The sequence below is a fragment of the Vanellus vanellus genome (assembly GCF_965231255.1).
Source record: "Vanellus vanellus genome assembly, chromosome: 19".
In the NCBI taxonomy this organism is placed as follows: Eukaryota; Metazoa; Chordata; class Aves; order Charadriiformes; family Charadriidae; genus Vanellus; species Vanellus vanellus.
This window is the reverse complement of record NC_138924.1, coordinates 5,028,325-5,055,761: the sequence shown is the minus strand read 5'-3', so window position 1 is coordinate 5,055,761 and position 27,437 is coordinate 5,028,325. Positions and strand designations below refer to the sequence as shown.

The 27,437-nt window shown below is 45.8% G+C and overlaps 1 protein-coding gene and 1 long non-coding RNA gene across 4 annotated transcripts in view; one reads left to right on the top strand and one right to left on the bottom strand.

The window, feature by feature from the left end:
• The window catches only part of CUX1 (cut like homeobox 1), a 285,607-nt gene extending 265,292 nt beyond the window's left edge, over window positions 1–20,315 (bottom strand). For all 3 annotated transcript variants that reach the window (XM_082493164.1, XM_082493162.1, XM_082493163.1), the window contains exon 1: window positions 20,201–20,315. In XM_082493164.1, coding sequence (XP_082349290.1) covers window positions 20,201–20,263 — 63 coding nt within the window. In that variant the 5' untranslated portion in view covers window positions 20,264–20,315. The remainder of the gene's footprint in view (window positions 1–20,200) is intronic.
• LOC309679771 lies at window positions 19,612–23,316 on the top strand. The gene is made up of 3 exons (XR_014269848.1): window positions 19,612–19,668; window positions 22,180–22,328; window positions 22,899–23,316. It is a non-coding gene; the product is annotated as an uncharacterized lncRNA (long non-coding RNA).
• The last annotated feature ends 4,121 nt before the right edge of the window (window positions 23,317–27,437 follow it).

Sequence of the window (27,437 nt, the reverse complement as noted above, 5' to 3'; positions counted from 1 at the left end):
GTTATGTACCACTTTACTCCTGGTGTGTTTTCAAACACGGACAATCAACATCTCACTTCTCATCAACCCAGGTGGAACTATCCTACTCCAAGGCAACCATCAACTGGGCCAGGCCTCTTGTGCCCAACGGAGAAGACTTCTACTGCCTCATTCCAGAGCAGGTGGTGATGGACCTGCCTGGCAGCTTCATCTCTTATGAAACTTTCCTTCCTGTTTAGTAAAATCTGAACTTCTCTGTATTAATATTCTTAATACAATTCATATTTTTAACCGAAGCGTTAATGAAACTTATGGGGGGAAAAACCCTGCAAAACACAAACCATTTACATGCACAGAAACAATGTGACTTTGGATAAAATGCCAACGCCTCCGTGTAAATGGAATAGGAAGCATTCAGAGATGCATACATCTATTTCACATCTCATCTTGGGAATTATCATTATGTCAGTATCTGCAGTGAAACTCAAGAGACCTACAATGTGTAGAAGTCGCCAGCAGCGCTTCCGATACCAGTGAAATATTCATTACCAGCTTGACATCTAAATACTGACTTGCACTGATCACGCTTAACTTGTCAGCTATCTGATGATCCCAGAACAAGGCAGTATATCCATAATCATTCATTTCAGTGGTCCATAAGTTTTGGATTCAAAATACCAAGTACTAGGGCATATTTTATTTATACACTCAATGGCTACAGAGCATAATCTTGTCATTGTTCAAACTGCTTAATCTGTCTCAGCATTTAAAATTAAGTTGAAAAGAACCACTAGTGCTTTTAACTGTCCTTAAATTACATTAATTGCATTGTTAAGCACTTTAACAACCTTATGAAGGAAGCTAAGTAAATCACTGCTCAAAACTAAGGCTATATAACCACCTCCGTGCACAGAACAGAGCTGTCGATATTCCCAAACTGCAGAAGGAGGATCCCTTGTAGGCGATCGGATCAGAAGCAAATCAAAGCAGAGCCCACTTTTACCATTTGCCCAGGCAATGAGCTATGTCAACAGCAGCTACTGTAACATCAATACATCGTACGCATGGAGAAACGCGGCGAGCACTGAAGTTATGCTGTCATGATTCTATTTACGCCCCGTCCTGTCCTGCTAGCAGGCAACTGATGTCATATGCCTGTATACAACAGAAACAAATTCACAACCTAGAAATTTCTGCTGGCGAGAGATCAACAGGCTGTAATGAGTACTGAAAACAAACTACCCAGCCTTTAGCCAGAGCTCGCTGGTCTCTGCCTGAACTACTACACTAGGCTAAAACTTCACTGCTTCGCCTGCAAAGATGTCATTACTGATGTCAGCAACAACTGGAGGCAAAGCCACTGTTGGCGACCACAACCTTTGGATTTTTAGATCTACAAATTTATTTTATGGGATCTGCTTTCTATGCCCTATGTAAATGAAGAATATATATAGGTGTGGTGGTCAAACAGCTTGACAGAACTATGCTTGTGCATTATAAATAAGCGCGCCTGTACTGACACGCAGAACATGTGAACTTGCACGAAACGGCAGCCTTTTGCTAACAAATTCTTAGGGCAACAACAGGCAGAAGTTGAACCAAATACAGTTCAGATTGTTTTAAGAATACCAATTATATATCCAGAGATACTTGATATACCGAGAAGAAACAATGGAATGAAATAAAGAAATTCAAAAGTTTCGAGCCATCTGTATATATCCATACTGAGTATCAAACCATCTGTATTATATTCTTAGATCAGCTAAAGCAAACCACTGGCACCAGTGCCAAGTTTGGCAGCAGAGACGGTTTGGACCGCCACCAACGAGAATGAGCTACCATGCCTTTTAGAATAAATTTTGTAGCAAACACCAAAAGGGTTGATCAACACAGATTATCACAGCTACAACAAGCCAACTAGTTTAAAAAACAGTATTTGCCATCCCACAGTATTTGATTTTATACTCATGTGATACACTCTATGTCTAAAAAAGAAATTCAAACTTCTCATGATCGCTGTCCCACAGGGAAATGACTAAAACCACTCCAACAGGTTTTGGACAAGAGCACGAAGCACCTGCACATGGTGTCACCCAACCTGGTGCCCCACATCAGCTAATGCAGAAGTTCACCGCCGTACCCCAGCACATCAAAGCCCTGCAGCGCACAGGCGACACAGCCAACTGCACCACAAACTGAGTCCTTGTTAGCATTTTCTGAGGCACACACATGCTCGGAAGGTCTCCTGCTTCAGTGCGAGATAAGGCTTGGCTTCCTCCTTCTGAGACACCCGACAGGCCAGCAGGACCAACCACCCCGCACTCATTTACTTCGTCTTCTCCAACTCCAGCCTCCGCCATTCTACAGCACCCTGTTTCTCCTGGGAAATTCCATCTACCCTTTGAAGTCTAGCCTAAATTTCAAAGGCAAAAATACCAAAATATCCTTGAGGATAAAGGGGCTGATGTAAAGAACATCAACTAACCCCACTAATTTTATTTTCATATTTTAAAAGGGTCCAAAAATAACTATTCACCACCTTTTCCTCTGCTCAAGATTTTGAGAACAACCCGCCTACCAAAAAGTCTAATTCTCCTTGCGCTTAGAATTTTGCATGGGTGGAACTCTTTAGCTAAAAGTGATGATAAATAACACCTCCTCAATCCTGCAATCCCTAGAAACAGTTTACAAGAATTAATATACTAAGTTGATTCGCAATGTTAAACTGGAACTTCCCAGCCCTCTGATGTCCATCTGAAGTACGCGAGGTGAGAGACCAAGATCAAGGTAGTACAACATGAAGTTCAACTGCCTCGGTTACCTTCTATCCTCTGTACCTTCACTGTCATGAGAATACATGACTCCTTGATGCGTTTCTTGGGTGCAGAATTATCAGCTATAACACGTCAGCACAACCAAATGCACCAATAGCTCATCCATCACACCCCACAGCCAGCCTCGCAGGAGCCTCCGCTTCACTAGGAGGCACAACATCAGCCCTAAGTTGAAGGTACAAACCTCCAGTGTCACGTTGTGGGGTTGTTTTCAGCGTTCACACAGCCCTTAGCTGTTAAATAGGCAACACTAAGCAGCATTTTTTCAACCTTTTGTAGCATTTATATACAAACAATGCTAACTGATAAAAAACAGTGTCTTGAAGTTCAAGAACTTGCCTGCACGTTCTTCTCAACTATAAACTCGCCATACAAAGAAAAGGCCCCCACGTACCCCCCTCCCATCAATGAAATGGGGAGAACATAGGGTTTTTTTAAAACTTATGCATATACTTAATGCAGAGCACCTTCTGAAGTCTCAAATTAAAGGTATCAAAGAACAGCAAAATAATCTCCTTTCCCCAATAAAACATATTTGCGCTTTAAACTATGCATATTGTTTAACTCTGTTAGAATTCCTATTATGAGAAACTTATTTTACGAGTCTGCCAAAAAGGATGGTTACCAGAAGCGTAATCACAGTAAGCAATAAAGGCTGACACGGAGTATATTTCTAAGCGGTTATAGCAGGTGTTTTAAAGGCATAAAGCTACAAAGTTATAAATCCATTTAGTCCCAGACATGGAAAAAGTAAAAGGCTACCAGAAGGTTCAAACCCTCACAGCAGCCAAATATTGTTCCTCTTTCCCCTGCAGACCGCAGCGGCTACAGGACCAACTCCACTACGAATTTCAGAGAGTCAAAAGAACACAATATTAAGCAGCGAGGTACAACGATCATTAAAAAAAAAAAAAAAAAAAAAATGAATGCAGAGCCTTCAAAGGAGGATGCAGCGTATACATACATGCTACAAAGCTCAGAAAAATATTATCACTTAAGGCTTGCTAGATCTGTTTTAAAATACTGTTCCTTGTTAATTTCATTAGGCAGGGTTGCTTCTAACCTCTTAGATTGAAGACGTTTTAAAAAAGAGAGTCTAATATGGGGGGGTGTCTATGTAAAGTAAAGTACTCTGTGAAAGTAAAGTACGGTGGATGTGATAAGTCCTATTCGGACCTTACGAAAACTGGTACATGAAATCTAAGTACAACACAGAACTGGTGGAGGAAATCCAGGGAGAGCTGACTTGCCAATACAACATGTAACTTTACAGAATGATTGCCAGTTATCAAAATTGCATAAGCCAAGAGACACCACCAACTATAAATATGACTACCAGCTATTCCGCACAACCCCAAAGCGTCCTGCCAAGCCCTCCTTCGTGTTCTCTCTCACACAGACAAAGGCCTCAAAGCCATGGGACATCTGCCAGGGAAACAAATGAAGTTAAAAAACCAGAAGAACATGAACATGTACTAACCTAAACTTGTGTGTTCTTTCTTCCCAATTCCTCCCCCAACACCTCCCCCTACAAAGACGACGTCTCAGTTTACTGTACTCTTTTCCTTCTCCCAACCAGTCTTAACTCTTGGACCAATGTTTTCAAGTTTCCCTACCTTTGAAAAAATAATGTTCAGTTCTTAAATGTTTTGCCAGATCTGGGCCACACCCTGCCCTCTCCCAAAATCTCGGTTGTTTGTCTCCCATTGCACATAATCAATTATAGCACTTTCAGGTTTGTATTTTGCATGGCAGGAGCAGAGCCAGAAAGGAGATTGTGCTTGTGCGAGCTTGTGTGTTTACACAAACATACACTCATACGCACACGCACCTTTATAAAATTGTTCTGTTTCCAGAGAACTTTAGGGGATTTTCCTCAAACGGAGTTTTTCACCTGTAAGCAGACAGCACTTGATACAAAAAAGCAGCCGAAAATTCCACTTACCAGGTCATGCTAATCACTTAAAATATGAAGGGAAAAAAGCAAGATCTTTGTCATTCTATCATCACATCTACTGAGTATCTATCATAAGCAACAGATGCAGAAAATGCACAAAGACACCCAGCAGAAGTCTTCGGCTCCACTGTACATTTCACTCTCCCCGTTCCTATTCCCGGATTCAGTGTCAGACACCAACTCTGATGTTTGACAAAAAAGGGATACGGCAGATTGCCCACCAGCCGCATCATGTGCTGCCAAGTGAGAAATACAAGCTTGGAAACAGTCTCGAGATTCCAGCCAGGACAGCAAGGCTCGAAGCATCACACAAGTGACATAACTAAGCATGGTGGGGAGAGGCTGCAGGGGACGTGGGAAGTTATTGCACGAAACAACTCTGTAGGGCATGCAAAGGAGCTGTTTTCGGTACCGAGCAAGACAACTTAATCATTTAGGATTACCAAGAAATAACTGCGGTTTTCTTCCTTCTGAATTTTCTTTTTTTAACTCTAAAAGTCTTTTAAGCCTAATTTTTAAAGTCTTTTAAGTCTAACTTTTAAGTCTAGCTGCAAAATCCCCTTAACTACTTGAATCTGAATTTTCCAGCATATTTTTACTTTCCTGTGAATGTTCTGTACCTAATTTTTATTAGCTACTGCAGAGCAACAATCAGGTTTCAGACCATTTGGCAGAAGAAGGATCACCCTGGCTCTAGTTCACAACTTAGGACTCCTGCAACATTTAAAAAGAAAGTTTACATCCTATAAGAGACAAGAATCATCTTGTTAATTTGTTCGGTAGCTAGCACAACAACAGTGTGAACACCACATGTAGACAAATACTCCATTTGTCTTTAGACAGTTTTTAGAAGACAGACATTTTATCAGCGTATCTGTTAACACTTTCCTTCAGAAAATATGTTTTGCCTGCCAGCAAACAAACAAAAAAATAACGTGTCATATCTGTAAAACGAGGGAGAGGAATAATCATGATTAGCTTCAGAGTGCTGCAATAAAATAACAATAATCAAACGCTGGAACACGTAGCTAACGTTTCAGCCCTGTGCTCCCAATCTTGCATTTACTCTTGTTACTTTGCAATACCTACGCACACGGTCACATTACGTGGAGATTCTCTCCAGCTCTGCTATTTAACAATAACCAAAGAAATCTGATGGTTACGAACTCAGCTTCCAGCGGGATAGCTGGTGGAAAACAAGGCATCTTACACAGGCTGTGCTAGAGCTGGATGGTCCGAAAAGGCAAGTCCCAAAAGCTACAAGCTGGGAACAGAAACCGGAGCACAAAGCGGAGACAGAGCTACTTCTTCAAACCCTTCTCAAGTCAAGGAGCACCACCAAGGAGCCACTAATTTTAATTACAAGAAAAAATTGAAAAAAACACTGTTATCTTTCTGTTTACCTTTACACAGCAACTGGTAGGGAGGTTTTCTATTTCAAATTCAGGAGTACAGGAGAAGAAACTTTTAACCAGCAAACACTATATGGGAGCACTTTTGAGTGAAGCTTCCAACATCCTGAAAACATTTTAGTAAGTTCCATAAATTGTAGTTTTAATTAAGGATTAAATTTGGAGACAAAACACCTCTTTATTTGAAGGCAGGGAGGCTTAAATCTTTTTGTATTAATGCTGAGCTATATCATCCGATATTTTTGCTATGACCAACCTATAAAACCTGTCAGCTTCACTCAGTTTACACAGGGCTGTAATTATGTTTAACTAGAATCTGAATGATCTAATTACTTAACATCTTACAGCACAAACTACAGAGGACATCTGGTTGAACAACTGGCAAAGGAGTCAGAGAAATAAAATGACTCTTCTGTACCCTGCTCGGGACCCCTGCAAACAGCTCTCCCACCAGACAGGCTCATTCTTCCATCCCACCTGAAATTTCTGCTGACCAAAAGTAGCCCTGCAAGAACACATCATCCACCGGTTCAAAGGGAGTAGTCAGGTGAAGAAAAACTCTGCGAGTGCCACAAGTTGGATGACGGGACTTCGACGAAGTTTTTCATTTTGCATTGTTCTTCATCGGGTGAAAACCCACATTGTTCTCTCGCATCTCTGGGGCTCCTTCTCCCACCGTTCTTCGGAAACTGAGAAACAGCAGATCGCCACGAGCACTAAAATTGATGTCAGCTCAGCCACATCAGTGCCAGCAGGAAGCTCCCGCACCTGGAAGCCTTGAGAGATTTTAACGTTTTTAACAATTGTGACAGTGCAAGGGAGCAGATTTTGGCAAAACCAGGGAAAACTCCACCGAGGCACTGTGAAGTCATTCACACTGAGAGCACTAAGGTTAAACTGGAAATACGCAGCCATACGAGCTGAAGGATCTCTTTTTGGCCATGAAGCGCTTCGCTTAAATGGTTTCCATGTCAGTCTTGGTCAGAGTCTTTCCCTTGGCCTGGCCATCTGCCAGCATGATATCGTACCACATACCTGAGGGCTGTTCAAAGGAAAGGGTGCCCGAAACACAGGAAACTGCTATCGTGACCCATATTGTGCAGACATGCTCCCACTTTGATCTCTTTTCCTTGAAACCACAGTGCACTGTACCCAACAGATTAACCTGACGTGGTCAAAGAAGAAATAAAACCTAAAAGTTCTGGTTAAAAACCCAGTTAAAGCTGCAGTTTTCTCTCTTTACTTTTCCTTAACGAACAGATGGAAACCAGCAATAACCATCTGTGTAAAGCAGCAGTAACTGTAAAGCACAATAATTCCACAAAAATACACTAACAAGGTCAGTTAAGTGTTTCTCTAATTGTCTATTGCCCATGACCTTTTTCAAAGATTTCAGATGAAAACCAAAACCAAAACAACTTGTGAAAGATCTTTTGGCACCTTCAACAGTAGCACAGTTCGGTTCTGTATCCTGGGGAAACTCCAGTTTGGGAACAATGTTCTGCCTTCCCAGATTCCCTCCGCTCTCATGCGGACGTGGTCCGCGCTCCTCCTCCTGATCTGCCAGGTATAACATCCAGCTTCCACGCTCCACCACAAAACTGATTATCCCGGAACGAGCTGTAAAACTAAACCATTGCTGCATGTGCAATGCAGCAAATGTTTTGGAATCCTTCAAGATCAAAGCCACTCTATTAATAAACTTATATTTTTACATTCCTTGCAGCTGAAAAATCCAATTAAAACATTACAGTGACCCTTCACCAGAGAACTAACTACTGTCACAGTGAGGATCAAGTACCAGAAGACACCCTAAGCAGGGTTCCACCAAAAACGGGATAGATACTGAAAGGTACTATTACAGTTGTGTTACTTCAGTCACTGGGGTGGTAGAGGATGGCCTAATTCGATAGGAAGATCTGAGAGGCTTTTATTAGATCTCCAAACTAGTGTAACTGACAGTTAAACAAACAACGTGTCAGGCCTTAAGTCAGCGTTTAGAAAGTAAATTTATAATGAAGAGCTGACAATCAAGAAACCCTACAAAGACCCTGCTGCCAACCAAAACCAAACAAAAACACTAGCTATAGAATCAAAATTTCTTACCACTGAAATTAACTTCACAATTTGTTGGTAAAATGATTATAGCAAATAAATGGCGTGTAACAACACTACAATATATGACCGCATTTTGCCATGACATATCTAGAAGCGAACAAGAGAAAAAAGCAATGAATGCCCCAAAACAACAGAAGTAGGTGCATTTTTTCAAACCAGGCATGCCCCGCTAGCTTACCAGCTTCCATTTAATCTATCTGTACAAAACCCAAGTTCACTTAGAAAAGGAAAAATAACAAATATATCCAACATTTCCTGATACCAGGAGCTTCCACGTTTGCTTATGTGCTCCAGAAGAACGCCTGCCGACCATCACCCTTCACCAGCAGGGATGCTAATGGGTACCAGCAGCCGCGAGCCAGCAGGACTGGAGACACAACAACCTCTGGCACAGCGGGCAGCAGCCCAGCACAGAAAGCACCTTTCACAGCACCAGGAGAGGCTGCACCGAGTGACCAAGCAGGGCGTGCTGAAGGCCCCAGATGAACTTTTTAGCCCTTGCAACCAAGTTCATTTTCAGAAAGATGGCGTGTACAACAGCGCTGGGGCATAGCGACCACTTTCCAAGATCCTGAAAACAATCTGAGCGACTAAGTTCTTCTTCTAATCCTGTCTAAAGTAGGTTTTCACAGTTCCAATTTTAGACTTCAAGCCCTATTTACAGGACAGAAAATCCCAGATAGTGACATTAATCAAGTTTTACTTAGCTTGGCACATTAAAGTACAAACTATTCTCAGGATATGCCAGGACATCTCAGATGCTAACGGGTTTTAATTTATTATCTAAATCAAGCTGATCACAGCACAGTGTGTGTGCTCTTTTAATCTTTCGTGCTGTATTTAACATATCAGCCCAAGAAAAAAAAAAAAAAAACAAACCACACAGTTCTAGTTTCACAAGTTGACAGCATGGAGCACAGCAAAGGACTCAAATGGGTATCAGAAGTTGCACAAAAGAAAGCAGCTTTACAATACAACTTTCCAGTCACTGGACTGACCAAAGCTCTGCCTGCACATACATAAAAAGCCTGAAAGCAGCTCCTCCTCGTGAGCATAGAAATAGCAAACAACTGAGAGTATGGCTTTGTAAAACAATTTAATTTGATTCAAATCCCAATCTAAAACAGGGAAATAATCCCCAGTCCTGCAGGGGTTAAGGACCATCAGTAACACAGACGGCACACACAGTCTCAGAGGACCAAGATTCACACTAGAAAAGTGTTCTTCGTTAGGAAAGTAGGGAAGATAAATTCTCACGGACCGGTTCTTCCCTCCTGACTGTCCGCTTCACCACACGCCTAATGCTCCTTGCATCCTGCGAAGCAAGAGCTCGGCAGCCCCCGGAGTTTACCCCTACAAAGCAGCACATATCAACTCACTTTTGAAAGGAAAGGAAATGAAACAAAGACATTGTGAGTTCAAGCAGTGATTATGAGTATAAAGTACATTTGCTTGAGAAAACGGGCAGGGTGGTGCGACCAGCAGCGACCAGAGCTGAAGACACAATCTTAGCAAGCTGCCCTTTTCCAACATCCGAAGAATTTTGATAGCAAGACTCCATGCCAAAGAAAACATGCAGAAACCTATAAGCAAAAGAAAACCAGAGCTCCTGAAAGAGACGGGACAGAGCTGGAAGAAGGGAAGGGAGGAGTAACCACTGTATTCACAACTTTTTTCTTTTTTAAATATATCAAACACTTCTTGCGCTCACATAAAAGAAACTAAGGTTACAATTGGGTAATCAACTCTGTACAGAGGTCTCTCCACAGAAAATCAATTGCAAGACTACTGGCTCCTTGTTTTTAAATGTTTAATATTATCCCATCTCCACAATTAATATTAGAAAAGCAACTGTGCTCATACCAGACATACCAAACCAAAGTTGAGCACTATCAACATTAACACGCAAAGACAAAAGTTGCAACAGAAAAACAGATATGTAGTTTGCTGACAAAATTAACGTTATCATATTTCAGATCATAGACAAAGGGTAGATTTTATTTATGCCTGAAAATGAATCAAACATCTTTAAGTGATAACACGATACAAATTTACTTTGACATGCGCATGCAATAAAACATGTAAATACCCAATAAAAATAAAATGAAAAATAATTACAGACAAAACACAAGTATAAATTTTATTGAGCTGTTCTGACAACGTTTGCATTTCACATCAATGAAACAACAAGAAGAAGAATGAAGTTGATTAGAAACATGAGATAAAAGGAGAGACTGAGAAGTCACTAGACAGAGCAGCAGAGCGGTAGGGAGAGATTCGTCTCTCCACAACTGAACCACGGGCTGGGTTAGAAAAGGCAGCTCCTTCCTCCCCTCGAGCTCCGTCGGAAGACTACGACTACGCATGTGTTAAAAATTAATCACATGCGATAATGCTTACTGGGTCAGGGCCTTTGTGTTGGGCTAAATGGGGATAAAGCTTATTCACCTTTGCAAAGTTGAGGGAGCTGAGCAGGAGACCCGCGGGCAGCAGCGGCGGGCAGGAGCAGGAGCTCAGCATCGGAGCGCAGCACCTCTCCAGCCTCACGGCTATTTGGGAAGCCAACGCACGCGGAACGAGTAGGTGATCAATGCTTCTGATGGCACAAGTAGACATCTAAATCACAACCTCTAACCCTGCTGACAGTCTTAGCAGAAGGCTATCGATACTCAGACTACAAAACCTGAACGATTTGGATGAAAGAGAAAAGCCGCTGTAAGAAAAAGTTTCAAGCTACCCCATCATACGTGGTCTGTGAACAAAGAACTCCAGCCTTCAGGTACAAGTCGAACACCTTACGTAAAAACTGCCCGGAACATACCCCTCTCTGCGGCCACTCGGGGGGCTGACACGCTGCCACTGACAGTCCTTGCGGGCACTGCAGCGTGGCTGGGGGAAGAGCCCTGCTGGCCAGGGAAGGGCCTCCTTCGCCCCAGCCAGCGGAGCCCGGACTGTCCTCCTGAAACAGGGAGCTGCTTCCAACCCACGGCTGCCGCCAGCTGAGGACGGCAGTTTTAAACGACGCAACCACAAACTGTTGAATATTAAATTCAACATTCATATCACTGGGTGCCCGTAATTAAGCAGCCTTTAATGTACAGAGAAATCTGAAGGAAAACTTGATAAATGGCATATCTTGCCTTCAAACAGTACACCAAAGAACATGGAGGTATGTTTTAAAGTAAGAGTGTGTGTATGTATGACTAACTCCAGATTATAACTCTGTAACCAACTGCGGGAAACATTTTTCTCCCAGTGATTTGGTACCAATCACCAACAAAGTTCTTTTAGGACACCCAACTACTCGGTTCTTTTTTCACACTCATTTCGATAGACATTGCTTCCAGCGACAGGCCTGAAAAGTAACCACAAATCAACAGTAGCATATCCTCCGTTTAATTCATTTAAAAAGAAAGCTGACAAAAGTGCAGAAAATCTAACAACTAAGTTATTTATCCACAACACAGAATTAAGGGTAGCAAAAAGGACTATTACGTGCTCACTCACAATCTTGTATCCCAAAGTGCTCCCCAAGAGGGGTCAGAGGCATTATCAATGTTTCCCAGGCGGAGGAGCAAACCAGTGGGGGCCGAGGGACATGCTCTGAGGCCGAAGCAGAGCCACAGCAGAGCTGGGAACAGGCACGTGCCCGCCGCTAACAGCACGGCTGGAACTCCCAACTTACTCCAGAGTCACCACTACTACCCAGTGACTACCGCTCAAACTGAACCCGAACCAATTAAAGGCTTTGTACATTAGTACCAGTCCCTCACAGCGTTATCACCCAAATTAAGTATTTGCGGTGATGGATTTTTGATGGGCTGATGCCTACCAGCTGAAGCCTGCCATTCTGGTTAGAGAAAGCTATTGTTTTCCTTAAAATAATGGATCAGCAACACCATGCAACCTCAAATACCAAGCAGAGGTACCAGAGAGAGCAGAAGGAGTAAAACTTAACCCATCAAACTTCCACACATTTCATCAGCTGTGGCACTACCTTTTAGCTTTGCAGTCTAGTTTCTATAGGAATAAGCCGGGGCATTCCCATGCAAAACATATGACCTTTTTGTATCTAAGATATATCTAGTCTGAGTCTTCATTAAAACAAAAAAGTCAAAAGCTATTAAGTTGGTTGTTTGGGTTTTTTTATTTTGTTTTTGTGTGTGTTGTTGTTTTTCTTTTTTTTTTTTTTTTTAAGTAAGAAACAGTAAGAATGCTTCGACTATTCATAATACCTTAAAATACCATCCAAGTGGTTAAAAGCTATTTAAGTCTAATAGGAACATAAGCCCTAATTTGTCACAGGACGACATTAAAAATCTGTCAGTGTACTCTGAAGTCATACCACCACCCTGGTATCTCACGTACAAATCTTCCCAGGACGTTTCCACAAGAACAGCTTGGCAGCAAACCCCAGGCTATCCTTTTATACGCTCAGCGAGTTCAGGTGAGCTGGATTTGACTGCAACACTACAGCCAGGCGTTTGTTGGGAGACCCTCCGTGCTCCCCAGCTGCACTGCCCAATATTTATACGAATTCTAAAATAAGCTCTCCTCTTCTCCCAACTGCGCTGCAACAAGTTTCATTTCCAAGTCCCGGGCTTAAGCTCACTCCTTAACTCCTTCCTTTCTTCACCACTTCCCTCTATCCCACCCAATCCTTTAAACAGCGTCATTTCCCCCACTCCACTTGTTTTCATTTTTACTTCCCTGCAGCATTACTGTCCTCAGCTTGTCACGTGAGCCACAGGCTGCAGCCAACATTTCTCAGCAAGGAAAGACCTCTACCACGAAAGCACCAGCAGTGATGCAGGCTCCCTGTACGTACGCGCACCCCAGACCCGTAAGAGCAATCCCACAGCGATGAGGTAACGCAGCAGCACAGGACCATCCGCTCTCCGTAGCTCAAGGGAGACTATTAAACGTCAGCAGGAGTTATAGACCACAGGTCGGTCTCACCTGCGTACGCCCGTGCAAGGCACACCAGGGCTCCCCTGACCACGGGCCAAGCGTGAGATCGCTGGATTCAGCGAGATGAGAGGTCTACCTCAACTGCAAAATTAGTCCAGCCACTTCCCAATAATTTGGCCTAAATTTTCATATCCTTCACAGAAACCTTGCACTGGTACTTCCAGCTGCTGTTCCGTCCAGGCTTGCTTATTCGTTAAGGTACATTTCCACACAAGGAAGATAGGAACAACAGGATCTGCTCAGCTCTGATGTATGAGCAACTCTGAAAAAGTCTCAGAGACAGCCATGGCCTACACCTCTACATGCCTTAAAAGGCTCACAGCCAGGAACACAAAGATATGGGGGAAATTTACAGCATCTAAATACGGCAGCTTAAATATTTTTGTGCATCTTTACCTCTTGTTTTCCCACAGCAGATCAGTGTGGGTCCGTGAACCCGACCGGGGGCAGACAAGTGCCTCCCCTCCCTCCCTCCACCCCGTGAAACAGCAGCACAACTCCAGCCCCCACAGAAACTTCCTTATTACCCCAACTGTCGACAAAGGCATTCAAATTACTGCCAGGCAAGGAAGCAAGCGAATCGCCAGCCAGGCAAAAAGCTATGAGACAATACTAGTCTGAAAGGCTCCAACTTCAAACCTATGTCTGCTCCAACACATCCCCCCACAGAGCCGTCAGGCCACGGCCCGGCTGTGGCACCCTCAGACCAAGAAATACATTTGTTCGTGCTAAATACTTAACTCTGCTGAGTCACAGAAGTGACCAAGTAAGTAACAGCGCAGTAAGAACTGCTGTATCCTGCCGGAGTCAAAACACGGGCACGATCAGGGAACCACGGCGCATCTAGCACAAATTCTTTCCTGCCTACTGCTTTCCCAGAAAAGCTACTACTGTTCGACAACAGGGAGGGCCACTGCTACATCCAACAACCTACACCCCACATCTGCACACGTTGCGCTTAACCTTTTATAAAAACTTACCGCTGTTAACATCCAGTTATCTCTCTGGATTTCCATGTTCTTCACAACCCAAGCAATGTAATATACTGTATTTTCTTCATTATAACTAACAATAAAAGCAGAAATTACTAACTTATTTGCCTTGTCAAACTGGAAACAACAAAAACAAGCTGAGAACACGTATGTCACAAAATGAGTAAGGACATTAACTCTTCTGATCACGAGGTCCAAGCTTCTCTCATCTTTCCTGGTAAATGCAACACCATACCTGCAATCCCACGGGTGAGCACTCTTGTACAGATCTCTTCACCCTAGACTCCTCGTCTTCTGCTAACTACCCCAATTCCAGCTTTCTCCTTCTCAGCTTCCCATCTTCCTACTCCCTCATGCAGTGCTGGAACATCGTCACCGTATTCTCAATGCAGAAAACACTGCATTTTCAACACCTTGCCCATAAAGTGTATGGGAAACAACCAGGCACAAAGACAAGCAAAGAATAAAATGCAAAGAACACGTGCAAGAGAAACCTGAATATACAAGAAGGGAACTTACTACCCTGCTTACATAAAAAGGACCACAAGTCAACGAGCACTGCCTGCTTGGTGTCTTAAAAAATATTAAGCATCCACATATATATATGTTCTCTATCCAATAAATAAACTGCCTTTATTTTCAGCCTCAGTGTGATCAAACTGAAACTTTGGATTATGTGTTTTTCTACATCCACTTTTTGCATTACAAATTAGCTTGCAAATAAAGAATAATTGTTCATTGGAATTTTAGACTGCGTGTAATTTCTTCTATAGCAAATGTTTCACCCATTACTTATTTGGTATTGTTATACGCAGCCAAGTAGTGCAATCTTTTCTCAAAAAAATCCCAACCATTACCGTATTCCAAATCCTCACTACTGCATTTCTCAATACATTATCCAATTAACCACAAACTTGGCTTAAGAGCAGAGCGATTGAAACACACACTAATTCTGCCATGTTTCAGATGGGCACTATTTCATTTGAGGAACAGGGAAGAGCGCTAGAAAAGCTTTCAGAAAATTCTTTCCAAGGAACAGGACTCAAGGAATAGGATTCAAGGAATCCTGTGAAAGCCAAATTCTCGAGCCAGAAGTACAACAAGGGCCTTTCTTCTAGTACGCCGTGCGTGTTGGATGTCCAGGGACATCACCCTGACCACCACAAAAAGCCGCAGCCTTCCTGCTGCAGGGAAGCAAGGATACCTATCGGAGCATAACATAACAGCGGTGGCTTTTACACTCCTCTCAGTTCCCCGTATGCATCTTCTTGGAAGGACTACCAAGCCGCTTTCACTACACATCTCTGACCAGGTGGGGAGGAGCAGAAACACATCTACAGTTGCCAGAGACTCTTTTCTCGATACACATTTAACTACCACTATAAATAGTAAAGGACCGTCTACTTTTAGGACAGAAACTACAAGTTCTACAGTGACCTGCACAGATAAACAAAATTAAAACACTCAGATATGATCGCTAATCCCATTTCTGATGAAGCATGTTAACTCCTTCACTTAAAGCAAATCAGCTTGTGCTCTGGTACAATCAGATACAACTAAAAGATGCCAAAATCTCCACCTGTTTCTAGTTAAATAATAGAAGCCCTTCAGTATTTAAAAGCTACTCATTGCTACTTAGTTTTTCCAGATTTTGTTACAAATTTTATAATGTTATTAGATCAATGGTTTACCTTAAACAATTAGTCATAGCACGTGTAGAACTAATACTACATCCTGACTTTAATCATATATGATGCAATACTAGGATGAGATTTTAAAAACAGAAATGCGCGAGCAAGATTTGGCTTTAGATTTTCATTCCCGAGCTCAATAGGAACAAGTAATGCCGCTTGCTCAAAAGCAAGAAGAAACTATTTTTTACCAGTATGGGTGCCTGTCCTAAAAAGCTGTTATGACACTTTGAGACTTGTGCTTATTGTCAAAATACTTCAACACATCGTTCGTTTAGTTTTCAAAAGGTAGTAACTTCATCCATTCATACTGCAGACTCAAGTTAGATCAAGCTAGACTCACTGCTGGGCAAACAGATACGGCGGGACCACCTGCCTCTCCTCTGATAGAGATACACACAAATATTCAGAAATGTTAAGCAAAATCTTAATGAGGACTGTATGCTGTACCCACAGGACCACAACGCTTGTTTTGCTGTTCTCCAGCAAGGGGTTGTTTTTACGATGAAGGTGACGGTGACACCACAAACTACAACCTCGGGACAGGACCACGCAACAGCGGGTAACCTTCACGCTGCTGTACATCAGCCTGATTCAGATCATACAATTGCTTCCAAACAGGAGATGCAGTTTTAACTGGAGGGCAACAGCATTTCTCCAGTGATTTGATTTGCATTTATTGCCACAATATTCACTGGTTGCAGGGATCTGTTTTCTCAAGGCACTGCAATTCCCTTGCCATCCATCAGTTATCAAACACGGGTCTATCTTCAACCACACGGCAAACCGATGCTGAAACGCCATGCTAATTCCACCGTTTCTTTAGGAAATATAACTAACCTTTACAAGAGAAAAGGGTTAAGTGTTCTGCCACATGCCTTTCAGGTGCGGTCTCAAGTGAAGAGCCACGTTTGATACCTGTAGGAAACTGCCATTTTTGCATCTCATATTCCATTTGTGAACAGAGCTTTTTGTTCTTTAATCCAAGTTCTGAATTATTTAATCCTGCCTCTAACTCTTGAAATCTCTCTTCCTATAAACAAGAGGTTATTTAGTGAAAGGAAATAAATAATTAAAAGAGTCAGACCCTAAAGTGTTCCTGGCTCTGTTTTTAATTAATATTGATACAATCTTGAGAAACCTGCCGCTTAGTATTACCAGGCAGGTTGAAGCTCACCAACAGTTTAAACGCTGTCTTCTATCAGAAGGTAGAAGAGGAAGTTGCGAGCAGACAGGGCGCATGACGCTCTGCTGCCAGCAACACGGGACGACACAGCCTCAGCTCCTCACAACTTTCTCACGCAGAAAAACGATAGGTTCAAAGCCATCTAGACCCAGAGCTACGAGAGCTGGAGCTTACAGGGCACAGGTGGAACTGCATTAAGCATAAATCCTTCAGGTTTTTGTTCTGGAATAGCGTAACGGAAGTGCAGATGAAAGTATTTTTGTTTTCTATAATTCCACACTGGAAATGCGTTAGCACAAACGAGGTATGGATAGCTCTGTAAGACTGAAGTTCATCCTCAGGAACGATAGTTTTTATAGCATATTGCTTCATCTGCAAGTGGGAGTAAATATTACACTACCTCTTGGTGCAGATGGGTGGATAAAAAAAAAAATAAAAAGCTAATTTGAAACAAATTAACTATTCTGCATATGGATGAAGGTACTCTTCTACCTCCCTGGTCACTTCAGGGCTCTCCACAGACAGACTGCCTGCAAAGTTAATAAACTTTGCACTGCACACGGATTGCCCGGCAAACCTGCCAAAAAGCCTCAATCCGCAACACGTATAAATAATCACAAGTCCTCAAAAGCAGGTAATGAATATTGTTCAAACAACTTTAAGCTAGCGTTACCAGAATGCTTCAAAGGAGCACCTACAAGCTGTTCAAGTCAGACTGTCACATTTAGTCTGCAAAAAGGAGATTAAGGTTTGTACAGTGATACTCCACAACAGGTTTTACAGTATGCACAGGAATTAAATTATGATAAAAGTGAGCTATTTTTTACTAAAAACAGAATAGAACAATCTATCAAAATGCCATTTGGCTGCGTTCATTACATTTTAGAATTTAATTTACATGATAGATACCTTAGCATAATATGTTTTAATCAATAAGCATTTCTGAAGGCTTTATTTTTATCGGAAATATTTAGACTTCTTCACTGTTAAATGTAACACCACGGCAGAGACGTTGGGAGCATTTATTTTTCCTACGCTGAGCAAGTACAACCCCGCACGCACAGAGGCAAAAGCAAAAGACCACAATTAAAGATGTCAGACCTTGTTTAACTACATCTTAATTTAATCCATTTTATTTTATACAATTCTACATCTGGATCTCGTTTTCTGTATTCCTGTAGGTATTCTGGGTCGCTATTAAGAACCCTTTCAAGTTAGCAAAGTTCAGCCAAGTCTACCTTAATCCAAAGCCTTTAAAAGAAACAATAAAATACAAAAGGGGGGGGGGGAAGGAAAGAAAAGCCTGAAACAAAACGCTACTTTACCCCACCTCCCAATGCACCTGAGAGTCAGAAGGGACCAACCTCCTGCCACAGCTCCTACACAGCACTTCCCCTTTTGGGGGGGTTTCTTTAGCATCGCTCCCGCTCGCTCACACACACCCCCCCCCCCAGGGCAGGGGAGGGCGGTGGGCGCCGGGTCCGGCTCCCCTCTGTGTGTGCCCCCCCCCCCATTTCCCCCCAAAATCCCCTCACCTCCAGCGGGGCCGCGGCTCTGCCCGGCATCAGCGCGCCGCGCTCCCGCCGGGCTCCGGGGGGGTGGGTTGGGAGGGGGGGCCGGGGTGGGCAGCCGGCGGGTTTGGAGCCAATTTATTTAAACGGGAGGCAGCGGAGGGCTCGGAGAGGCAGGGCAGCGCTCTCCTGCGCCAATCAACTGGGAGAAACACGCATGGTGCAATCCCCTTCGGCGGCGGGAGCGGCACCGACTCATCGTTTGACAAACACCCCCCCCCCCCCCCAACGTATCCCCCCCCCCCTTCCCCCCGGCCTTATCTGTCCCCCAGCGATTGTATCAGATAGCGGATCGGCAGTGTCCTCAGGGCACGCAGCCGAGGGGCGAGGGGGAGCCACGACTCTCCCTGGGAGGGAAGAGGGCTCGTCGGCTGTTATGAGGCAGCACAGTAACGCACCGCCGTTCCGCCCGCCTGTCAGACCGCGGGCAGCGGCACAGGCTGGAGACACCGGGAATTATGTAACCGGGGCCTCCCGCCGCCGCCGCCGCGGGGAGATGCCCCTCCGCCGCCGGCCGGGCCGGGCCGTGCCGTCTCCCCCCCAACTCCTCCGGCGGGAGCCACCCCGGGCGGCGCTGCCCCTGCCCTCCCGCACACCCCCCCCCCTTCACACAGCCGCGCGCACCCCCTCCCCGGGCCGGGCAAGGCCGGGCGCTCGCCCCCTTCCCGCCCCCGCGGCTCCATCCCTCATCCCTCACACCCCCCCGCCGCCGCCGCCGCCGATTCCCCCCACCACCACCACCACCCCGGGCGCGGTGCCAGCGGGAGCGCGGCGGGCCGGAGCCCCCCTGCTTAGGGCCGGCACCCCGCGGCGAGGCGGCGGCGGCGGCGGCGGTCGGGCAGCGGCGGGGGAGCGCCCGCCTGGCCGGCACCACAGCGCCCCCAGCCCCCGCCGCTCCGCGCCTGCACGCCGAGCCCGGCCGGCTCCCTGCGCCCCCACACAAAGTCCCAGCACTCGGTAAACTTTCCCCGGCTCCCCGGGAGAAAAGGCGGCGGGGAAGCGGCGGCGGGAAGGGGCAGGCGGCGGGGGGGCGGGGGGGGTAGGGAGGGAGGGAGGGATGCGGGCAGGCGGGGGGAGAGGAGCGGCCGCACCGTCAGCGCCGCCGCCGCCCCGGCCGCCCCGCACGGCCCCGGCCGCTGACGGGGGGGAACGGGAAGCGGGGAAGAGAGCAGCCCGGGACGGAGCGGACGAAGCGGCGACGGCCCCGGTAGCGCCGGCTCCGGCGCCATCTTGGGCTGATCGATGAATTGAACAAAGAGGATCAATTTCCGATGGGGCCGGTGATCAATGGCGGGAGGGGGGGGGAGGCGGAGGGAGCGGAGCGCCGCGGCCGGGCGGAGCGGGGGGTTCCCTTTAGGCGGCGCGGGCCGGCAGCGGGAGGAGGAGGGGGAGGCCGGGCCCGAGGGAAGGCGGAGAAGGGAAGGAGGGGAAGGGGGGGGGGGGGTCCGGCGACGCGGCCCGGCCGGTGCGGCGAGCGGGGGAGCCTGACCTGCAGCTGCTGTAAATCAAAGCGCTTCCAATATTGAAACATCGATCCCACATTGGCCGCCATCTTGAGACATATTGAGACAGAGTGAGCGGCTGATAGAGAGAGAGGGGCTGGAGTTCAGGAGCCGGGAGGGAGGGGGAGGGAGGGAGGGAGGGAGGGAGCCGGGGGGAGGAGGGGCGGGGGGGCACGGGGGAGGGAGGCGGGCAGGGAGCGCCCAAATCCCGGCCTGGAGCCCGCGCCCGCCCGGAACACGGACTCAGCCCGTGCGCTCGCCTTGGGGGGGGGGGGGGGGGGGGGAAGCGCCGCGCCCGCGCGCTCACAGGGCAGACGCAACACCTCCTCACCCACACCCCCCCCGGGGGGGCGACACACACGGACGCGGGCGGCGACAGTGCGGTGTGTGTGTGTGGGGGGGTGTGTGTGTGTACGGGGCGATGTGGGGTGCTACCGGGGGGGGGGGGGGGGGGGAGAGGGGGGCACTGCGCGCGGCGCGGAGCCCCCGCGGGTGCGGTGCGGCCGCGTTAAGGGCAGAGCATCGCGCGCGGCAAATGGTCGCCGAGCGCGGCGGGAAGGGTGTTATCCCGCTCGGGGAACCCGCGGTGTTAAAATGAGGTGAACGGAAAGAGTTTAGGGGAAACAGCGGTGAAAAAAGTGCACGGGAGGGCAACCGCGTCCCCTGCGCGCGGGGCGGCGCGAACGCCTCTGTCCGCGGGGCGCGTTGGGCTCTCCGCGGGCACTCGGTCCCAGGGCCGCTGCCGGGGACCGCCGCCTCGCAGGGGCCGGCTGGCGGGAAGGTTGGACCATCAGGTCACAGCTCCGCGCAGGATATCCATAGAAACGCAGATTAAAAGGATGAAATAACTTATTTTGTTCTAAACAATCATGTTGCTATAAATACGGAGGTTTTCCTCGTTCCTTTCCTGAGAAGCACAGCACACTTCACCGGGCTCATCTCTCAGGGACACAAAGCAGCGCACGCACCGGGCTGCAGGTACGCCTTCCCCCGGGAGAGCGGTCCTCGTCCCCGCTGGGAAACCCGCAATGCCACGGTCCGGCCCTGTCCCCTTCGAAATCAATGCATTGCGTGGTGTTTTCCCAAATACGGCTACTTGCACTGTTTTGCGCTTCATCTGTAAGAGGAAAATATTCCTCTGGGTAAGCGAGCGAAGGTAGATTTTTTTTCTCAAATTGTGTTTGATCATCAAGTGAATTTAGTGGGCACTCAAGTCGGCGGGTTGACTACTTGAAAATGGCTCTGTCTGTCTTTTGAGAAGTTACGGCAGAGACAGCGGCAGAGCAATTGCTACAGATTATTTCCCAATCTGCCGCCGTCCTCGTTTGGAGGAGCACCATCGTTTCAGCCTCCATTTCCACTTTTTGCTGAGGCTGCTGCTTACAAAGATACTAATTGCGATGGCGGGTTTTATGTTAATGGGTTCCACGTAATGATCAGCCCGACAACTATAGACCTTCAAATTGTTAGTTGGCTGTACTGGGAATAAAACTAATGGTGTTCGGTTATGAAAATGTCAGGCCTCCACCTGGTGAACTAGCTCGGGCGCTCAGCGAGGCTCAAATCCCTGAGCCTCCGCAGCATGGCACGGGGGCAGTCGTGGGGCCAGCCCCAGCCATGCCTTTTGAGGAGGAAACCCCCTTTTTCCTTCAGAAGTGCCACCCTTCGAGGGAGGGCGGCCCTTTGCTGGGACGGTGGCTGCGCGGCAGCGGCAGGAATGGCGGTGGGGAGGTGCGGGGCGCCCGGCTGGGGTACCCCCCTGCTCCAGCGAGAGGGTGGCGTTGGGTGCTGCTGAGCTGTAGCCGTCTGCAGGGATGGAGCTGCGTGAGCCTCCAAATTCTGACTAACAACGTAACCGGTTTGGTAGCTCTAAAATAGGATTTTAATCCTGGGAAGCATCATTTCACATTCCAGTGATCTAATCAAAATCCTTTCCTCTAATCTCTCCATGGTCCCCCCTTTCTAGATGAAAGAGGCTGGAGTTCCTGTCTTCACCCTTTCTCCGCTGCCTCCCTGTTCTACCAGTCTGTTCTGTGTCCAGGCAACTGCAAAGAGACATTTCAAAGACTCCTGCCGTGCCGTGTAGATGTTTTCTCTTGTTAGTTTGGACTGCAGGTGTGTAAGCCTCAAGGATGAAGTATCATGGTGCTGTTTTAGGTTCGGGGCATACAGTCACAGTACAATAAATCACAGAGTAATGCTCCACTTTGAACGCGCACACACAGAAAAAGGGAAAGAAAAAAAGCATCTGACCTGAATCATTTTCTGGAAACACATCTGGTTAAAATCCAAAGTTTTAAATTGAGTAATATTTTAAAATACATTTGGTAGGTATTAAATTACAGTGTTATATCTGGTAATATTTATGATACTAATGTGTTAAGCAGAGGTTTATATCTGTCAAGAAATATGAATGATTGTCATATGGGGTAACAAATGTATCCTGATATAAATAATATTTTATGATATTTTTAACATTACTGTAGTCTTTTTTTTCAGGAGTTACATCTTGTCACATTATTGCCAATTTGAAATAAAAGCTCTGTGGCTAGATACCAAAGCTTTTAGCTATATAATTTTGAATAAGTATAAACAGTACAGCTGATTTTAGGAAGTACCGAGAAACCTTAACTCTGCCGGAAGACAAACGCTGAGCACCTATAATTCCTATTGTCTTCCGTGCAGGATCAAGTCTCTTATTTGCCATTTTGTGTGGCAGCAAGCCCAAGGAAATCTCGCTTGACAGCTCCGTTTTCTCAAAGTGCTGTGTTTCTTCGGGCTGGATTCTGCAAAGATCCTGCAGGGTACGGAGCTCCTTGGAGCAAGCGATAATTTGCTTTGTGTTCCTGCCTAAACGTACCTATGTGAGACGGAACAAACATCTTGGAAAATTTGGTGCGCCCTGGCAAGAGGATGGGTGGAATGAAGTTTCCTTGGATTATTTTGTTTTGAGAAATGACTCTCGTCTGTTCATTTGAGGAACATTTTTCTTAAGGTTAGATTTGATCTGTGTAAATGCTAACTTCTTTCAACATGCACTAATAGAGTACTGAAGAAGTAAGTACGGTGTATTTGAAGTTTAAATCTAAAATGATGGCAGTAACAAAGAGTACTTCAGTAATGCATGCTCCATCCAAAATATTTGTAAGTATGTTTACAGATTCTTTTTCATTTTGTCCCAGGTATAGTCATACAGGCACTATTTTAGGAACTGGACAAATATCTGATTAAAATTTGTTTCCTATTAGTGTCACCATGTCATAAAATGTCACTAATACAGATATTTAATTAACACATTTGCACATTGGGCCATCAGTGGCAATCGGTCTTGTTATGCTTCACATGTCGCCTTCCAGAATACTGAAGAAAATGGACCTTTATTCCAAGGGTCCCAAACTTGTCAGAGACAATTCATTGTCACAGCTGCTCCTCTGGGCAGCAATCTGCATTCATTAAGATATTTTGGACCAACTTAATCACTGTACTTAGGCCTTAGCGAATGGAGCTTATTTCCTTGGCCAGGACACTGAAAGATGAGGTGCTGCTTCTCCCAGAAAGGCTGTAACTTTGAGTCTCTTCTGCATAAATTCTTGTTTTCTCTTTTCCTCTTTTTCTCTTGAACTGACTCCCAAATTTCTATCAGTTCCCATAAAAGAGTTCCTCCAGAGCCTTATCTGTACCTCTGTCTGCTCCTTGCCTAGCCCATTCCCTCCTCTCATCTTTGCATTTTCTTCAACTGCTTCTTGTCCCTGGCTGCCTGGCTCCACGTGCCTGTGCCCGCTGAAAAGGAGTGCCTCATTCCAAAATCCCGTCCCTCTCCACTGTGAAAGAGTCATGCTGTTCACTCTTAAACTGGATTTGTGAGCAAAGTAGGCTGTGCTCCATCTATCCTTATTACAGCGTGCCATTGTGTGGTGAGACTCCGTAGGCATGGCGGAGAACAGAGACAGCCTAACAGACAGATAATTTATGTTGCTGGAAGATTTAGCCCAAATTAAGATCAAAACCCATATATGTCTTCCAAATCACAGATATTTTTTTTCTCATTTATTGTCAGTGACTCCAATTCTGCTTGATTTATATCTGTTGTACTAGCCAGAGGTTTTGCAGCATATAAATTGCCAGAGGATTTGGCCAGTGATGTGGACACAATGATGTGTACAAGCTCAGGAAACCCCCAGAGTGGAAAATGGTTGGAAGCTGGGAGAGTACCGGGGAGAGGTATCCCATGCGCCTGCCCACTCTTCCCTGGGTGTCCACCTACGGTCAGTGGCAGAGACAGGACACTCAGCTGGATGGACCCATGTTCTGAACCAACATGGTGATTTCCACATTCTTTGGTAATTCGTGAATGTTGTAGTACAAATCATGTAGACGGTGGCATACATGGTCTAAGCGTGTAATCCTATAGCTACCATGTAGCCACAGATACTCACTGGTAGGTGGAAGAGAAGAAAGCAATTCTCACAGAGGGCAGGGAAAACAGCCACAATTAAAGGAAAAGTAAATTTGAGTGGTGTGGTTACTTGCTGTTTAACTCTGAAGATGTTTATAAGTATCCAGCATAACCCACAACAGATCTTCTTTGAGGATTTGTGGATTAACCCATACCAACAAAAACATGTGATGACATTGTAGCGGTATTCTCTGCCATGTAAAGTAGGAGCTATTGAAGACCCCGAAAGAACGAATACATCACTGTGCCTAATGAATTGAGTCAGTCTTCCCAGACCAAATACGTTTGCAACATTTTTGTCAAATAGCTGCTTTTCTTACGGTATATTCTATCCAGATGCATGGTCATGTTTTGGCCAACATAAGTAATAACAATACCCATAGGCAATCAAGAGAATTAGAGAAGAAAAGCACCTATCAGATTATCCACTCCCTGTAGCTGGCAGTGAGTAACAGTTTCATACCGAATTTATTTAAGTGTATGGTTCATACCAGTTTTAATTTGTAAGTCCTGTCCTTGCCTTGCTGTCCTTTATCGCATGGGCAGGATGATACCAGAGCTGGCGTTTCGCTGGACGGGAGGCGTGTTGAGCCCTTTCTTGGCTGGGCAGGGCTCACGCTCCCTCTAGCACTCTTCTCTCCCGCTTATGCTGTTGTGTTGATTTGGGCATTTATCTTCTCTGTCCTTTAAAGGGGTTAGGAGACAAGTTATTAGGTTATGTGCCCAGGCAAAATTCCCAATTTTTTCTCACTTGGAACTTTTCACTTATTTTTTACCTCTTACTGGTTCCTGTTAGGGTTTGGGGGTTTGTTTTTTGAACATCCTTTTTTGTGGTATTTAACTCTTGCTATTCCTCCCATGAATCTCCTCACCCACTTCACACAGCCACTTCCTCACTTCAGGTTCCTGCTCTTCTCATCTCCCTCCCTGCTCGCTCAGGGATCCATTTTGGCTGGGCTTTCCCCTCCACTAACTCTGTCCCAGACAGGTATTTCTCCCAGTTTCTGCAGAATCTTCAGGTCCAGTATTTCACATATTACTTAAGAATAAGAAAGTGAAACTAGCATTATTAGTTCAAATTCCCTTTTGTTTTCTGAACCTCAGCTGGGGTGATTCTATTCTGCTTTCTTTGTGCCGCTCCCCCCGTGGCAGGGGAGCTGGTTTAGTGACTGTAGCTGGGGATGGGAGCAGCATTAAGCTGCTGTCACAGGGCTCTTCGTGACATGAAACAATTCACTGAATCTTCCCTCAGTTTCTCCATTCTGTAAAATACCAGTGGTCACTGGGAGATAAAAATCTCGCGGTGAGTGTCAGGCACTTGCATCCTGCAGGTTGCACAATGGGGAAACTGCAAGAAGGAGATGGAGGGAAATACATAAATAAAGCAGCTCAAAGGCTGCTCCCTCACCTACCAGTTTCCTTTTCATTCACTTCCAGATAGGGACTAGAAAGTGGGCGAGTGCAAAGCTGACTCTAGCTTGGAAAAGGAAAGAGGAAAAAGGTTTTCCTTTCACTTTACAATCACAGACACTTCATCTGGGGAGTGAAGAAGGGAACATCTCTCTGCTCCCTTCCCCCAGCTGGGCTTTTTGATCCCCGTGTCCTGGCCTGTCACCACCCCACGGTGGTGGCACCCCTTGCAGTGGGTCCCCCCGCAGGTGCTGCTGTCCCCAGGGTGGCTCAGCCCCGCGTCGGCACAGCTCGCCACGCGGGTGCCAAGGGGAGAGGCGTCCACGCCTGGGCCCTGTTGCAACACGCAGGGACGGGAGAGTAGAGGCAGACGGGTGTACGGGGACGGAGAGACAGGTGTGCGCAGAGATGATGAGATAGCGAGACAAACTGACTCGCCTGCCTCTTGCACCGCTGTGAAAAACCCTGCGCACAGGGCTGCAGTGCTTGCTGGAGCTATCAGGGGCACCGGGAAGCTGGTTTTATTGTAATATGCGATGTTTAGGGTGTTTGAGGTGGTTTTTCTTCCAATAATGAGCGTGAGATTTCATTTTGGGAAGCACATCTTTTCTTAGAAACACAACTGTGACTGACTTAGCACAACTGTGATTTTCTGCAAACACAACTGTGTTTGGGGTTGTTGCATTTGAATGCTAGGGTAGGAGAAACAGTAATTCTGGATTAATGCAGAAAGGGAGAAAATAGACACCCTTAGAGGGAGTCATAAGTTCACTGCAGCTGCCATATACTGGCAAAACTGATGCTGCGTCCCACAGGAAACATTTTAGTGTGGAGAACCTCCTTTTTGAAGAGAGTGTACTGGGTGCCTGTCATGACACACACAAATGAACCAAAGTGCTTGGGATAGCATATCAATCCAGTATTTCTTTAATAACACGTATGAAATAAATTGATTTTTTTTTCCCCTGGCACCACATCATTTCCTATTTGGTGTTTGGATGGTGGTGGATTACCAAATGGGGGAGGGGTAAATCCATGTAATTTTTTGTATCTAAACATTACCTCCTCCTTTGGAATAAAGAGATCCAGTCTTATTCTGGCCATGATTCTCCACATTTATATGCTGGCCCTTGTTTGCATCTGCTTGGCATTATCCTGGATTTGGGCTTTAACCTGATACGAATCCAAAGAAATTATACGGGAATTGATGGGATCACTATGAATTTGCAGGGGTGTAGGCTAGTGCAGACCATAGCCTATTAATCTTGTTGTGTTCTTTCTGTAAATAACAAGCTGGATTTGGCCCAACAAGAGTAAAACAAATTGAAAGCATTCATAAAGAGACGTAAATGGGTTTA